Source organism: Mesoplodon densirostris, chromosome 9, assembly GCF_025265405.1.
Source record: "Mesoplodon densirostris isolate mMesDen1 chromosome 9, mMesDen1 primary haplotype, whole genome shotgun sequence".
Classification (NCBI taxonomy): Eukaryota; Metazoa; Chordata; class Mammalia; order Artiodactyla; family Ziphiidae; genus Mesoplodon; species Mesoplodon densirostris.
In genome coordinates, this window is record NC_082669.1 from 57,110,242 (window position 1) to 57,127,853 (window position 17,612).

Below are 17,612 nucleotides of genomic sequence, written 5' to 3' on the forward strand. Positions count from 1 at the left end.
CTCTCACCATTTATTTAGCTTTTATTTTATGTTCTTCAATAATAGTATATCATTTTATTTATATAGATCTTGCTGTTTTTTAATTCCTCAGTGTTTCACATTTTTTTGTTACTATATGAATGGGATCCTTTTTTCCATTATATTTTGTAACTGATTCACTAGCATTCACTTTGTATCTTATGTCTACCATCATCTAAATTTTTATTATCTGAATAATATTTTTTGTAATAAATTTTATTTTCCAAAACATAAGGCCAATGTGTATAAGGCAGAAACCCTTAGAAGTACAAGGAGATTCTGGGGGAAGGAAAACACAAACTCAATTCTCTTTCAAAGTTTGACAAAGTATAGAAAAATATAAGTAAGGATCTGTATGAGACAAACTCTGTTTAATGAAGAACTTTATTCTTAAAAGAGAGTATTCTCCTTACACCCTACAGAACAAAAGCCAGTTATGTGCATAGTCATAAAGAAAAGAAATTCTAGGGACTTCCCTGTTGGTCCAGTGGTAAAGAATCCACCTTGCAACACAGGGGACGCTGGGTTCGATCCCTGGTCAGGGAACTAAGATCCCACATGCTGCTGGGCAACTAAGCCCGAGTGCCACAACTACTGAGCTCATGCGCCTCAACTAGAGAGCCTGCGTGCTGCAAACTACAGAGCCCTCTCGCCCTGGAGCCTGCACGCCACAACTAGAGAAGAGAAAGACCACACGCCACAACTAGAGAGAAGCTTGTGCACCACAACGAAGAGCCCGCATGCCTCAATGAAGATCCCTCGTGCTGCAACTAAGACTCAACGCAGCCAAAAATAAAATAAATAATAAATAAATCTTTTTTTTAAAAAAAAGAAAAGAAATTCTACAGGTTACATTCTCTGGCTATGATGCAATAAGACTAGAAATACAGCAGCTAACAGTTAACCATAAATAATCTGATCATATGGAAATTTTAAAACTCTTTTCTAAATAATTCTTCAAATTAGTTTATTCTTGGATTAAAGAGAAAATTAAAGGTAAATTACATATTATTTAAAGCTGAACAAAAATGAGGATGGTTTATTTAATAATATATAACTAAATTTTCTATCATTAACCAAAACTAAAATAATAAATTACCCAAGTTTCAACTCAGAAATAAATTTTAAAAAACAAAGAAACTAAGAGGGGGGATTTAAAAAGATAAAAATAGACGTCAACAAATTATTAAATAAAACAATAATCCTCCCAAAATAGAAATAAATCTTGAAGTCAGTTTCTTTTAAATGAATAATACAGCTGAACTGACAAACCTGGTTGATATAAAGAGAAAAAAATTTTTCTTTCTCAGAAAACCAAGAAAATAGATGAGATTAAAATAATTACAAGAAATACTATGTACAAATTTAGGCCAATACATTTTAAAATCTAGATTAAAGAGTTTCATAGGGAAATTCCTTATTATTACCAGAATTGACTCAAAAAGAAGTTGAAACCTGAACAGACTAACTACCAATAAGAAATTCACGAGATTGTTAAAGACATAATGCTAGGAAAGATCCAGATCCAGATGGTTTTATGAGTCCTTTCAAAGGACTGATTATTATGTCATTTATAATATTCCAGAATATAGAAAAGGATGGAAAGTCTGCATGTCCTTAATACCAAACCTGAAAAATTACACACAAAAAAACTATAGATCAGTCTCATTCATCAGTATAAGTTTATGTCCTAAAATAAATATTAACAAATAGAATCCAAAGGTCTAGTAAAAGAATAATAAACCATGATTAGGAATAACTTATTCCAAGAAGGGAAGGGTGGTACAATATTGGGAAGTCTATTAATGTAATTAATATATCATTAATAGAACAAAAGAGTGATCAAATGGTCATTATTAATAGACATTTTTAAAAGCATTTGAGGGGCTTCCCTGGTGGCACAGTGGTTGAGAGTCCGCCTGCTGATGCAGGGGACACGGGTTCGTGCCCCGGTCTGGGAGGATCCCACATGCTGCGGAGCAGCTGGGTCCGTGGGCCATGGCCGCTGGGCCTGCGCATCCGTAGCCTGTGCTCCGCAACGGGAGAGGCCACAACAGTGAGAGGCCCGCGTACCGCAAAATAAACAAACAAAAAAAGCATTTGATGAAAATCTGTTACCCATCTTGAGTGGTCACTAAATTTTAAAAGGAATAGAAGGAAACTTCTTTAATATATCAATATTTTTCTTATTATTTTAGTTGTCTAAACATTTATTTGGTGATCATAATAAGTATCACTGATTAAAGTACTGAAAATGTAGATAGTGCTACCTAAAGTGTTTTAGAATGGGTAATCAATCAGAAATCACAGACCCTTTAGAACAGCTTAAAATATGCTGTATTGGGATTAAAGTTTTCATCTCATATGATGTTAGACTTTATTTTGAACTGAAGTGAGAAGATAAGTATGTGATCTCACAATATCTGTGTATGTCTGTAAACCACTGGACTGGAACTTTATGGACAGTTTACCCCTGCACTTTGGTATACAGTGTATTAGAGAAATAGGGAAATGTTCCTCCAGCTAGAAATATTAGTAAAGCAGAAATAAATTATTTAACTAAAAACTAGCGCCCAGAATTGGACACTCTTCTTAACAAAAGTAGTGAGTATCTTCTTTTTGGGGGTTGACTGGTAATTGAATTGTGCCCACTTATCTTCTAGGAATGACTGCCTTAAAATCATCAATTTGGTATTTGTTAAAACGCAATTGTTATGTGTGCAGTATTATGATGGGCATTTACAGGCATAATGATGGATGAAATTGAGTCCATGCCCTTTGGAAGGACCCATATTATGAACTATGTTACAAAGTATGATTTTGAGGTGGCAGTTGGTTCAGGGAGGTGATGATGTCAAAACTGAGCTTTGTAGGATAAGCAGAATTTCAACCTGTGAAGGAGAAAGTAGAGTAGACTAGAACAGTGTCAACAAAAGCATGGAGGCAGGAACTGGAGGATAAGTTTGTATAATTGAGTGGTTCTCAAACCTAGCCAAGGGTTAGGGTTACCTAAAGAAGTTTAAACAAAAAAAAAAAAAAGAAGAAGAAGAAGAACTAAAGAAGAAGAAGAACTCCAGTGGACCCACCCATGGATATCTAATTCAGTTAGGGGCAAGATAAGGGCCCAGACACATGTGTTTTTCTAAAAGCCCCATGGATGATTCTGATGCATAGTCAGGGTTGAGAGCCAGTGATGTGGTCTCGTGTGGGAAGGATATGGAGGTGCTTTATGATCACTCACAATCCTGTGAGTTGACCGGACTCGAATGGGCAGTTCTTCTGCTCCATGTGACATTGGCAGCAGCACAGTCACCTGGGGGACCAGTCAGGCTGGAATATCCAAGATGGCTCGCTCACATGGCCTTTCAGCTGAGAGCTCAGCTGGGTCTGTCCATTGGAACATCTTTGTGGGCTTCTCATTGCATAGCAGCTGGGTTCCAAGAGGAAGCATCTCAAGAGCAAGCATTCAAAAAGGCCCAGGCAACCAGGCTTCCTATGAGCTAGCTTTGGTAGTCTCAGATGTTACTTCCACCATATTCTGTTGGTCAAGCAAGTCACTAAGGCCAACTCAGATTCAATGGAAAGTGAACTAAACGCCAATCCTTGATGAGAGGAGTGTGCATATAAGGAAAGAAGAAAATTGATGGCAACCATTTTTTTTTTTGAGAATTGCTACTGCAGTCTTTAGGCAATAAGTGCTATAGCATCAAAGTACATAAACAGAATTTCAGGAAATTTAGACATCAGTGAAAGTACAATTAAGTAAAACAGTAAGTAATGATAAAAAGAATCTGAATAATATAAAATGCTTATGTAATAAATTTATGTATTGAATTCCTTTATATTCCTTCATTTCAGACATCCATAGAATTTCTGCTCCCCACAAAAAAGAAGCATTTGAACCCCTATATACTCTTATAAATGTGGAGCCTTAATGATATGGTTGTGTTTGTTTTATCTATTATCATACAGTGCTCAGTATTAAATGGGGTTCTTCCCATATTGGAATCTCTTCCTCTGGATGACTTTTTACACATGGTATAAACAATTGGGTTATACATTCTCTCTCAAGTTCTTCTTCATGTTTTGTTTCCTGGAAAGAGTGGCATTGAAGGGGGCTTTATTTTGATTCCCCACAGTCTCACGATAAGAGTAGTTTTGACTTGTTCGGGTGCTCTGTAGACTTCAAGGTCACCATCCAGCAGCCACTGGAATAATCTTCCAATTTCCCAAAATTGCTGACGTGGGAATTGAGCTGCAATCGTTGCCATCATCTGTTTTCCATGTATTGTTTTTTAAAGCCCCTTAAGAAAGAAATAATTGTTTTAAGGTAAGGGTTTGTTTAAGCCTTTGCTTTTGCTTTCTGAAACTCAGTTATTTTATCATACTAGTAAGACACCCAGAGTCCGAGGTGAGAACCCAGGTGGTGGGGGTGATGTAATTTCCCAGCCTGTCAGTGATGAGTCCTGGTTACTTATTGCTTCTGTCTGTATCCCCCATGTGATTTTTAGGAGTTCTTTCCGAGCTGAGTCTTGGCATTAAACCACCCGGGATGAGGAGTCAAGCAAACAGCCGTCCCCCTCAGTAACGCTCCACTCCGTTTGCCGTTGCAGGTCGTCACGCTGTGGTACAGAGCTCCAGAAGTCTTGCTTCAGTCCAGCTACGCCACCCCTGTGGACCTCTGGAGTGTTGGTTGCATATTTGCAGAAATGTTTCGTAGAAAGTAAGAAATACCTTTTGTTTCACTCTGTCTCCCTTGGAAAGAAACGTTTCGGGTCTTGGACAATTTAAGTGGCAGCCTAGCATCCCTCTTTCAAGTAGGAACATGGTATCCAGCTCCACCTGCCTGCGGCTCCCACTTCCAAGCATGTCCCGAAACTGCCTTCTCAGTCCTTACAATGTAGTTGGGTGTGGTTGTAGCTTCCGGCTCTTGGAAACTGTGTTTGGAAGGGAACACTCCAGTGTTCGTACAATTTATTTTGTTTTTGCTGGCGATGAGAGGATGTGGCAAGCATGAAGCGCGTTACGGTTTTTTTGTGTCAGGGAACATCCTCAAGGTGGACTTTTCCGCAAGAGGAGGACCAGGGCTGTTAAGTATATGGAAATTTTGATGGGTTGAAAAAACAGAATGTCTAGACTGAAAAGGCACAGGCAACAAAGATGTCTGCGCCATTTCAGAATACTTTAAATGCTGTCATGAAGAGGAGAGGTTAGACATATTCAGGCACTATAGAGAACAGAACCAAAGATATTAAAGTTACAGAAATAAAGATTTTTGCTCAAAGGCAAAAAAAAAAATCTAATGATTAGAGTTATCTGAAGAGAAGATCAGCGTTCATGAAAATAGTGCTTTCTCAACGGGTGTCCAAGAAGAGACTGGACCACTACACACTGTAGATGTTTTCAGTGGCATTCCTAGAATGGGTGGGTGGGCTAGATGACCTCCAGGGCCCCTCTGAGTCTGAAAGTCTGTGGTTCATTTGTTTGATTTTCAGGTCATAAGAAATAGCCGAACAATATAATAAAGATCTGCCAGGAAAATAATCCAGACCTGGGTACTAAATTCAGCCTGGTCAAAATTAAACAGAGAGCCTAATCATAATCTAATCTCTCTTTGTCTTCTATTTTTATTTCCATGGGAAAATGTGAGTTGGGAAGTTGAATATTTTCCCACTGGACATGTTATACTCAAACCGTAGCTACATGCTAGCTCACAAGAAAAAGAGGTAGTCAGCCACTTCTTGCTTGTCTGTCTGTTTGTTTGTTTTAACCAAATGAAGTTTTGTGCATGTAATAAATTTGGGGAACTATTCTAGACCTCAGCAGATTCAACTGTAGCTCACAGAGGGGGATCATGGCAAGGTGATCAAAGTACACAGATGTTTAATGCAGGCCTATTGTGTGCCAATTACAGGGCCAAACCTCTTTCCTTCTGTTACCTTTTTATTCCTCACGGTAAGAGATAACTGAGATGCAGTGGTGAATTTATTTGTCTAGCATCAAACAGCTAAAAAGTATGAGGGGGTATTACTCCAGAGGAAGTCTTGTGACTCTGGTGGTGTTTTTCTACCAAGGAGGGAAGAAAAAAAAAGTATATTGAATTCAGCTGCAGTGTTTGCCAAATAGGCTTAAATAAGTGGTTTTGGAAGTGTGGTTCTTGGACCAGGTGACCTTTTTGGAAGTGCAAATTCTTGGGCCTCACCCCAGACCGACTAGATCAGAAGCGCTTGGGCTGGGTCCCAGCAACCTTTGTTTTCACAAGCCCTCCAGGTGATCCTAATTCATCCTCCAGGGTAAGAACCACTGGGTTTGGATGAGAGAATCAGCAGGAATGGTCAGTCGTTAGATGTGCAACTCCCAGACCTCTCTCTCGAAATTCTGATTCATTATTGGACTGAGGCCTGGCGTTCTTGGTTTTTGTTTTTTTTTTTAATATTTTATTTATTTATTTATTTGGCTGCATTGAGTCTTCATTGCTACACGCAGGTTCTCTCTAGTTGTGGTGAGCAGGGGCTACTGTTCGTTGTGGTGCTCAGGCTTCTCACTGCGGTGGCCTCTCCTATTGCGGAGCACGGGCTCCAGGCATGCAGGCTTCAGTAGTTGTGGCTCGAGGGCTGTAGAGCACAGGCTCAGTAGTTGTGGCGCACGGGCTTAATTGCTCCGCGGCATGTGGGATCTTCCCAGACCAGGGCTCGAACCCGTGTCCCCTGCATTGGCAGGCAGATTTTTTAACAACTGCGCCACCAGGTAAGTCCTGGCATTCTTGTTTTTAAACGTGCAGCATGTAATTCTTTTCATCAGACAAGTGTGGAAAATTTGGGGTTAAAGGCTTATTGTCAGAACCAGGAATAATTTACTGTCAATATTGCAGTGTGGGAGTTGGGACAGTCAGTTCAGTTTATCCCATGAATAAATTGGTGCAGCTGAGAGTTGATTAGAGAAGTATTTATTGGAATTACTTTGATGCGTCTAGGCTTGTCCTCAAATGTAAAGATTGGGTCCTTCTTTTGTTATGGGGGAAGAATGATCAGTTATTTTTCAATAGTACAAAACTTGAATACCAGCCATCATTGATGATAAAAACAATCTTCTTGTGGAAGATGGTAAAAGAAAGATGAAATTTAAGATATGTAGTGTTAAAGTGTTCTCTAGTAAGGGATGTGCTTTATTTTTAAGTATAGGTAGTCAGCACTTATGGAACAATTACAGCCCCAATTTTCATTTTATAGCATTAAAACATTCTCCCACGGAAGTGGTAGTATAGTTGGTAATCTGGTCCCAGTCTAGCTTGCAGAGAATCCTGTATAACCTGGAACATATACAGAACATTATTTATCAAAACCTATTTTCTACTTACAACATTTTTTTTCTAGAGTAAAGTCCATTCTGTGTTCCAATCCAGGATGACAGGAATACCCATCTCTTCAGGCCAGCACTGGGTCTCAGAAGGGAGACTCAGTATTGGAGGCTCAGAGAGAGACCCCTTTGACAACAGCAGCAACAGTCTGCTTCACTTTTCTGGGAAAGTGAGATGTTGGGTAGAGACCCACTGTCTCTTCAAATGTGCACAAAAGAAAGTACCCCTCTCTTGGAGCCTTGCACAGAGATAGTAAATTGAGAAATAATTGCCGGGAGCGGGAAGCAATGATCGGAATCCAGGCGTGTGTGCCTTTAAGGCTGAAGGACAATGGATCCGTCTGGACCTGCCACCCTTCCTGGGGCGGCTGCTCTGTCTCTTAGGTAGTTCCTGCCGGTTTGGATGTGACCTTGAAAACAACCATGGGATCTGACCCTTGTTCCCGCTCAGTTCACGTTCGGTATTTCCTATGATAACACCCAGCTATCTGAATGTGAAGCCTTCTCACTTATGCCAGCTGAGTTCTGGGGTCCAGCCACCAGCTTCACCTGCTTCCAGCTTAACTCCTGATTCAGTGCTGACCCACCTGTTGCAGTGTCCAGCTGAGAACTCACAAGCCATGGATTCTGGAAGCAGACTCCCTCATTGCCTTAGGCTGACCCTAAATCAGGGAGTCCTGGTACGTGTCCACTCAGGGGGGGTCCTCCTTGTTGCTATGGCAGTAGTTCCCAAATTGTGTCATCTTTTTTAACACCTTCATGGTTTTTGCCATATTCATGATAACTATACTTACTTAATTTCTTTACTATCTTAAATTAATTAACTTTTTATTTAGCCTCATCTTAAGCAAAAATATATAAAGTCACAGAATTGGTGAACCAGTTATTTGTCTAACATACGCTAAAATTCATATATAACCCTTAAAATTAAACAACTTAGTCCATGTTCAGCCCCTGAAATCATCTCCCATATCACCCAGGTGTGTGTCACATGTTGGAAACAGATGTTTCATTCATTCTACAAATAACTTTACTGAGTGGCTACCATCTGCAAGGCCCTTTTCTAGAGGGATAATTTACACCCTAGTGCAGAAGAGAGGCATTGCATTTGCAATTGTCAATTAACCAGAGCTGGGGTAAATGCTGTGAAGTGTAGGTTTCTATGAATGGGTATAATGAGAAGCTTGTCTCCACAGAGGAAAGAGATTTCTCAATGGAAGACCAGAAGTCAGGATTAACCTTCTTCAGAGGTCGTATCCTAGTTGTTTATATAAGAACATTGAGGAATAACCATTTATGCATCAGCAAGGCTCACCATCCTCCCTAACCTAGGGAGAAAAAAAGAAGCAAAGGGAGTTAACAGTTGTCTGTCATGTGACAGACCCAGGACTGGGCCCTTCACATCTATTATCTCACTAAACCCACATTCTGAGGACTGTTTTCCTGTTTCTAGATGATGAACCAAAGCCTTCCACAAAGAGTATAAATAACTTGTCCATGGGCATACAGCTCTTAAGTGGCAGAGCTAAATTTGAACCTAAGTCTACCTGACTCTCTAACCTTTGATTTTCCCACTCTGCCATGTTTCTATCCTGGCTGTGGTTTTATTAGGTACCATATTTTTTCTAGAATGTTTCATGCATTATTACAATGTAGCAGCAACAATATTTTAGGGAGGTCAAGAAGCAAACCACACATCTAATAGCTTTGATTTCTAGCCTTTCCTATAGTGGAAAGGCTGACCAATTTCTGTGATAATGTAAAGAACTGCATGCCTTTTATTCTAAAATGTGATACCTAGGAAATATGAACTCAGTAAAAAGAATCTTAGGGCAGATGGTTGACAAAGAGCCAGAGAGTTTAAATACCATCTGTCATTATTTTCTGGGTTTAATAATTGCCACACTGACCTTCAATAGCGTTCTACGAAAGTAGATAAGAGTTGGATCTTTTATCTTCCTCCTTTAACTCTTCATCAATGGGTGATCCATCTTTACTCCACATTGACATATATATATATATATTTTTTTAATATATATAAATTCATTTATTTCATTTTTGGCTGTGTTGGGTCTTCGTTGCTGCGTGTGGGCTTTCTCTGGTTGTGGCGAGCAGGGTTACTCTTTGTTGCAGTGCGCAGGCTTCTCATTGCGGTGGCTTCTCTTGTTGCAGAGCATGGGCTCTAGATGCGCGGGCTTCAGTAGTTGTGGCACACAGGCTCAGTAGTTATGGCTCGCAGGCTCTAGAGCGCAGGCTCAGTAGTTGTGACGCACAGGCTTAGTTGCTCCATGGCATGTGGTATCTTCCCGGACCAGGGCTCGACCCTGTGTCCCCTGCATTGGCAGGCGGATTCTTAACCACTGCGCCACCAGGGAAGCCCTTGAGTTATATTTTAGTACTAAAAAACATTGCCATGAATTTGGTCAGTAGACAACTACCCAGCTTGAAGATTAGGATGAGATGGAGGGAGGGATGGACAGATGGATGATACCGACTGATTTTTAACTTCATGGCAAAATAGACTCACAAATGTTAACTCTCCCGGTATCTGTCCATTGCCTTGTAGTCCTGGTCAGAACTATTGTCTGTGTGGTTTGAAAGTTATGGGGTTTTCCAAGTGACGGCAAAGTCATAAAAAGAAAACGCACATTTAAAAAATAAAACATGCTACTAATTCTTTGAATATGGAGATTGTGGTAAACAGATAGTAATTCTTAGAAGTTCTGAGTAGCCAGCTCTACTGATCCCCAGCTAAGAAATGCCAAATGCCACCAAGAAGAACATACAGTCACTGTTCGAAGGAAACAAACGAGGCTTCATGGTTATACTCCCCCTTGGATGGTGGCCTCTCTAGACTTGCCGTCATTGGTTTGTATGAATTAAACCCCCAGTAGCTGAGAAACTGACAGGGAAACTGTCCTTTGTGGCTGAGTGGTCTGTGAGCAAATATCTTTAAAATGTCACTGAGTGCCTTGCCAACTGTCCTACTGGTTACTGTGTTGGTGTTCCCCATATTTGAGCGCTTTCCTTAGTGACATCAGGGAAATGAGGCCCTTGACCAGATGCCCTGAACACCAAGACACCAACAGGCAAGCCCTAGTCTGTGAGAGGAAACCCATCACCTTAGGTTAGATCAGAACACGCATGTGGAAACCAGGGCACTCACCAGACCTTCAGGTTTCTTGTCTTTTCTTGGATGTTTTCTTGGACCTCTTTTTTTCTTTAGAGAACCAACCAAATGGGAAGAACTCCAAAGAAGCATTTTCTTGAGTGAGGAAATACCCAAGATGGTACCGAGGAAAAGATCTTTTTGAATAATTCACACAGGGTAGTTCTAAGTAAGAACAAATGAGTACTACCTTTTAATGTAATCAATGCTGATTTTTTTTCTTATTCTTTTTTTTTTTTTTTTTTTTGCGGTACACGGGCCTCTCACTGTTGTGGCCTCTCCCGTTGCAGAGCACAGGCTCTGGACGCGCAGGCTCAGCGGCCATGGCTCATGGGCCCATCCGCTCCGCGGCATGTGGGATCTTCCCGGACCGGGGCCCGAACCCGTGTCCCCTGCATCGGCAGGCGGACTCTCAACCACTGCGCCACCAGGGAAACCTGATTTTTTTCTTATTCTTGATGTGTATCTTACTTTATCATGAATTTGTTTTCATGCAGTATACTGAGAAGCCACCATCAGGCCAGGTCTTTCCCTGTCGGGGCAGCTCTGCAGCCTTCCAGCTTCGCAACCCTTTGCCACTCCTCTCTGGCACCCAGAGTCTGCCTGCCAACCTGTTTTCCTGTTTCCTGACTATTTGTGGACTTCCGATAAATTAATCTTTCTATTGTCACCCTTTTCCAAAAACTTGCCTTAAGGTTTTCCTCCTTAGAACCCTTGCGCTTCTTTTATTCTGGGTGCCCACCTGCCCTCCCTCATCTTCCAAAGCTAAACCTAGAAGCTGTCTCTTCAGGGAACAGACCTGCCCCGACTCCGACCCCACCACTCCCCCCCATATTCTGTGTGCACCTGCCCGGCAGTGCTTTTCTCAGCCACATTCCGTCTGTGCGCACACGTTGTCCACACAGCTGCAGTCATGTGGGATGCAGAGCACGTTCTTTCTGAGGAACCAGATACCTGAGTCCGTTCCAGCCCTGCCTCTGCCAGCTCTGTGACTGAAGGCGAGCCCTCGACCTCTGGAGCTTAGTGTCTTTATCTGTAAAGTGGAGAGGCCGGGATAAGACACCACATCCATGGCATTCAGACTGCTTCATAGAGACCTCATATTGCTGCCTCTATATAGACCAGGAGTGCCCAGCCCTTCTTGTTCCCACACTAAGCTTTGTTCAGAGCAACTTGATTTCATCTTTTTCATATACTGGGCTTCTGAGATTTAAAAGGGTTTTAAAACATGGGAGTAGATAATGTCCAAGTTTCACTCCAACTCTAATATTCTGTGCTTTGGGGTAGAACTGTGGCTTGGTCATTTCTGGAACTCTTATCATGTCAAGCACAGCTAACCCTTGCTGACAGAGGTTATTACACATCCTTGTCATGGTCCTGAGCATTTGACATACATTATTCAGTTTAATCCTCCCAAGTGACTTGCCCCAGGATCCCACATACAGCAGAGCTGTATGACCTATGACAGGAACAGTGAACTGTAATGAGCTGCCCTAGGAAGCTAGGCGGGCATGAAGTTATACAGGGTTGCAGTGTAACAGTTGGCGGGGGGCGGGGTGTGCATGTGTGTACATGCCTCCCTCTCTACCCTACTATTCCTTTCTTTACACATTTATATATATAGATATTCCATGTGGAATGTCTGTGAAAGTCGAAACCAGATCTGTCCAATAGAAAACAGAATGTGAACCATGTCACTTTAAATTCTCTAGCAGGGCTTCCCTGGTGGCGCAGTGGTTGAGAGTCCGCCTGCCGATGCAGGGGACACAGGTTCGTGCCCTGGTCCGGGAAGATCCCACATGCCGTGGAGCGGCTGGGCCCGTGAGGCATGGCCACTGAGCCTGCGCGTCAGGAGCCTGTGCTCCACAACGGGAGAGGCCACAACAGTGAGAGGCCCGCGTACCGCAAAAAAAAAATTAAATAAATAAATAAATAAATAAATTCTCTAGCAGTCATTAAAAGAGGCAAAAAAAACACAAGTAAAATTAATTTTAATAGCATATTTTAACAGTATATCCAAAATATTATTATTTCAACATGGAATAAATATAAAAATATGAAATATTGAAAAAAGTATGCTTTTTCAATACTGAATTGTTAAACTCCAGTGTGTATTTTATGCTGACAGCACATCTCAATTCGGACTAGTTGCATTTCAAGTGCTCCGTAGGCACGTGTACTATATTGGACACCACAGGTCTAAACCATCAAATGAAAAGATAAATTAAGAAGAAACAGACAACTCGCCGTCTTTTGGGGAAGGGGAGAGAGAACGCGTCACTGCCCTTCTACCCTAGGTCTTCTATCTCCTATGTTGTTCTCAGTCTTCTATCTCCTATGTTGTTCTCAGTCTTCTATCTCCTACGTTGTCATCTTTTCTAGTTTGGGTGGAGGCTATAGAAGTTGGGGTCCTTGATGTAAAACCAATAGAGCCGATGTTGATGCAGCTGCCTGGCCTTTGTCCCTGAATCAGTGACGCTTGGGTGCCAACCTGCAAATACAGTGTTTATCAGCACTGGCAGATCTTCCCCAACATGTCCTCTTTAAAAATGCTTGCAGCTGGGCTTCCCTGGTGGCGCAGTGGTTGAGAGTCCGCTTGCCGATGCAGGGCACATGGGTTCGTGCCCCGGTCCGGGAAGATCCCACATGCCGCGGAGCGGCTGGGCCCGAGAGCCATGGCCGCTGAGCCTGCGCGTCCAGAGCCTGTGCTCCGCAACGGGAGAGGCCACAACAGTGAGAGGCCTGCGTACCGCAAAAAAAAAAAAAAAAAAAAAAATGCTTGCACCTGGAACCTCAGTCTCCGCGATCTCTCACTCCACAAGCCACTTTCAGAAACAGGAATTGTTGCGGGAAGGAGCAACTTAGGAGATGTAGATGCCAGGTAGCTTTATTTTAAAAAAAAAATTTTTTTTTTTTAACCACAAAGTAAAGTACGCTGGTATCAAAAATGACAAATGGCACAGAAATATAAGAAGTGAAATTGTCTTTCCTACACTCCCATCCAAAATCCACTTCCCAGAGATAACCCCTGGATATATTTCCAGATCAACTTTATTGCAAATTCAAAAGTGTGTGTTTACAAATACTTATATACATACACACATGCACACATCTGTCAGTTTCTGTCACAGAAATGGGCTTGTACTATACACCGTACTCTTCTGTACGTTGCCTTACTCACTTTATTTTATCATGATGTATTATGGCAGTTCACAGAGATCAAACTCATTTTGAAACTACATAATTGTCAGCTCATTTATGTCATAGTTTAATTTCCCATTGATGGACATTTAGGGGTTGGTTGGTTGGTTGTGTTTGGTCTTATTACAAACAATATTGCAGTAATATCCTTGTGCTTATTTTGTGGAACATTTGTCCAAGTATTTCTGTATGGTAAATTCCAGAAGTGAAATTACAGGGTCAGATAGCATGCCTATTTAAAATTCTGCTAGCTAAACCAAATTGCCCTCCAGCAAGCTTCAAGTAAACTCTGTTTTTACCTTAAGGTGGGAAATAGGATTGAGATTCTCAAAGTTTAAGAAATATTGTCAAAAATAAAACAAGACAAGGCCTCTTACGTAAGCCTTGGCTTCCTCCTACCTCTGTTACCCCTTCTTAAAAATATTAGCCAGAGGAAAACCTAAGTGACCATGGTAATTATAAAAGTTTCTGTTAAGTTGGTTTGAAGCATAAGAGACCTTTTTCAACTGTAAAATTAACTGTGGGTTTCCTTTTTATCAGTTGTGTACGATAGGAAAGGAATCAACCTCATTTTGTCAGTTAAAAAAAAATTATCTTAAGATAAAGTCCCAAGCAGTTTTTCAGGCTAGTTTTTTCCAGTGCACAGACAGCATGTGGAGAGTAATGTATATTGAGTTTTGCTCTCCCTTCCAGGCAGGATGTAGAGCATGGGTCCTCTCTTCTTCCTTAGTCATCTTAGTCACCAGACCTATTCATCTTTACTTCAGATTTTGCCTTCTGGGTCTACTCATTGGAATAACACTGGAAACCCTTGCATCAGCCCGGTTCTTGAAATAGGAAAAGAATCAGACTAATAGTCTCAGTTCTGCCTTAGTCAGAAAGTCTTAGGTCTTGCTGGTCACATCTTTCAACCATTGATTTGGATAACAAATATTTGATTTGAGTCAAGAAGCCACCCATTTTTTAATCATAAAACACTGGCAGAGAAAGTAGCTATTTTATACATCGAAAGACAGTTCTTACCAGTCTAGTCTTTACTCAGTCAAAGGCAGACTTCTCATCATTGTCCCTGGCTCTCATAAACATGAGTTGCTTCCCAGCCCTACAAAATAAAAAGTACCAGGCCTGCACAAAATTATTTTAGCTGGCGCTTGGACCTCTGATCTGAGTTGAGTCCAGCCTTAGTAATGCCTTCAAAGCATGATGTAATATTACATTTGTTGCTTTATAATGATCATGCAAATTTACTGGACAAGACAGTAGATACAGTGAATAGTACAAGGTATTTCAGATAAATGTAAATTTTATGAGATTTCATTGTATGCCTAAATAATTTTCCACAGAATGGTACTAAGGTGTTAAGTTACAATAAGTGGTACGGTGTGACAAAAGATTCTACTTGGTCTTGTCCTGTAGTGATAGGTTGCAGTGACAATCTGTTGGCAGCCCCATGTGGCCACTGCTGTGGGGTCTGTGTCTGTCTGATACCCATGCTGCCTTGTTTTCCACTGCGTTTCTGCCTCCCATCTGGCCTTGCTATGGTGGCTGGAGGAGTTAATGTCTGATAAGACCCATACTTGGCTTAACTGAGAAGCATTGGGCATTTTCTCATAAAAATAAAAGCTATTACCTAGTTCTCTTTTTTTCTTTTATCTTTTTTTTTTTTTTTTTTTTTTTTTTTTTTGGCTGCGTTGGGTCTTCGTCGCTGTGCGCGGGCTTTCTCCAGTTGCAGCGAGCAAGGGCTACTCTTCGTTGCGGTGCACGGGCTTCTCATTGCAGTGGCTCCTCTTGTTGCGGAGCATGGCCTCTAGGCGCTCGGGCTTCAGTAGTTGTGACTCACGGGCTCTAGAGCGCAGGCTCACTAGCTGTGATGCACGGGCTTAGTTGCTCTGCGGCTTGTGGGATCTTCCCTGACCAGGGCTCGAACCTGTGTTCCCTGCATTGGCAGGCGGATGCTTAACCACTGCGTCACCAGGGAAGCCCTACCTAGTTTTCTTTCTTTTTCTCCTTTCATCTTATTTTCTCCTCTACCCCTCCTCCATAGTTCTCTCCTCCTCTTCTGTCCCTCCTCCCTTTCTCCCCTCCACTCTCCCTCTGTCATTCTTTCCCCTCTTGCTCCCAGTTTAACTATGGAAAATACAGAGCATTCAACATGGCCTCCCATATATACCTTCTCTGATAATATGTGGTAGTATTGAGTTTCTGATTAACTGCTCCAGTTTTGCTAGATAAATTAAATTTGCAGGGATCCAGATTTACTCAGAGATGGGCTGAAGAGCTGTTGGCTACTTAGGAGTGTGTGTGCATGTGTGTGTGTGTATATGTGTGCACACACTTCTATAAAACCAATAATCTGAGAAATGTACTTCTGAATCTTCTTGTTTTCTTATAAACATCTTACAGAGTCTTAATATGAGAAAAAAAAATGTTCCAGAGACAGCTGCAGACATGTGGGCTGTATTTACTCACAAACTGAAATATTGCAAGAGACAATTGAAAGGTTTCTGGTGGAAATTAGATTTTACTACGAGCTGAATTGGCTGCTACCAGCTCTTCTCTTATCACTGGCACAATTAAACTTTGCTGGACACTCTCCAGATCTGGGAGAAGATCCAAAACTTTGGAAGTTAGGCATCAGGAACCTGTCAAATGTGTTTGTGCTATAATGTCCCACTGTTTAATTGGAAATAATTTTACATACTAATATTTCAATAGTAAGAAGTAACTTGGAAACCAAATGCTATGTCCGTTTTGTCGGTCAGAGAGTCATATTGAATTCTCCAGGTATCAGCATACAACAGAGTTAATTTCAAAGGCACTCAGTTAAATGGGATACAGCCCCAACTAAAAGTGGTGCTGAACTGAAATACATAGACATTTCTCATTTTTATGTAAACTGATAGCTTTTTTATACATTGCCTATGAACAGTTTCTTGTTGTGTTGCATCTGTGAGCCCTCAATCGGAGCTCGTTTAAAATATTAGGAGCTTTTAGTTTAAAACGATACCTATTGCCCCTCTCTGTTTCTTACTAAAAAGACAAAAACATCCAACACTCAAAATTAAGACTGGCAATGAAATAATTATCAAAGTTATTTGGAAGAATTTCCATTTAGCCAGAACTAGATTTAAAAACCCATTTGGTGACTCAGGTTATGTTATGTGTACCTGGAAATAGTTAGACCTTTCTTTTCCTCCCTCATTCCCTTTTTGAGAAACACAAGGTTGATTACAGTTCAAAAAATGGTCAGCTGTTCCCACCACTGATCCTGTTGAGATCTCCACAGTGGTATTGACTCCCCTCTGCCATCAGTACGATATCTCTTTCTCTCTCGGGTATGAATACAAATACCAGAAAACCTTATGTGCAAAAAGGGATCAAGGGAGGTGACGAGAACAAGGTATTTAGTAGATGGAGACAGAGACATGAGAGCAGTATTAGGTGAAACGCGAGATATTAAAATTGATCTAAGAGCTACTCAGAGACCGTTAAATGTTTACAGAACGAGTCAAAGTAATGTCTACATTTTGTTGACTATGCGTTGTTTGTCTGGGTAGATTATCCCTCTTAGAAGAATGAGAAAAACTAAAAGAATAAAATTCTTGTGACTTTTGAAAAAATACTGCCAAACAAGCAAATATTGATAGATAAACAATAGGGACCTACTGTATAGCACACGGAACTATATTCAGTATCTTATAATAACCTATAACAAAAAAGAATCTGGAAAAGAATATATATATACATATATAGGTATAGATTACTGAATCACTTTGCTGTACACCTGAAACTAACACAACATTGTAAATCAACTGTACTTCAATAAAAAATAAATAAAAGAGAAACAAAAGGCAACAAGAACCAAACA

At 41.0% G+C, this 17,612-nt stretch overlaps 1 protein-coding gene across 4 annotated transcripts in view; it reads left to right on the forward strand.

Annotated features, from left to right (window-relative positions):
- CDK6 (cyclin dependent kinase 6) overlaps window positions 1–17,612 on the forward strand; it is a 233,494-nt gene that overhangs the window by 159,219 nt on the left and 56,663 nt on the right. For all 4 annotated transcript variants that reach the window (XM_060108779.1, XM_060108782.1, XM_060108780.1 and 1 more), the window contains exon 5: window positions 4,632–4,741. In XM_060108779.1, coding sequence (XP_059964762.1) covers window positions 4,632–4,741 — 110 coding nt within the window. The remainder of the gene's footprint in view (window positions 1–4,631; window positions 4,742–17,612) is intronic.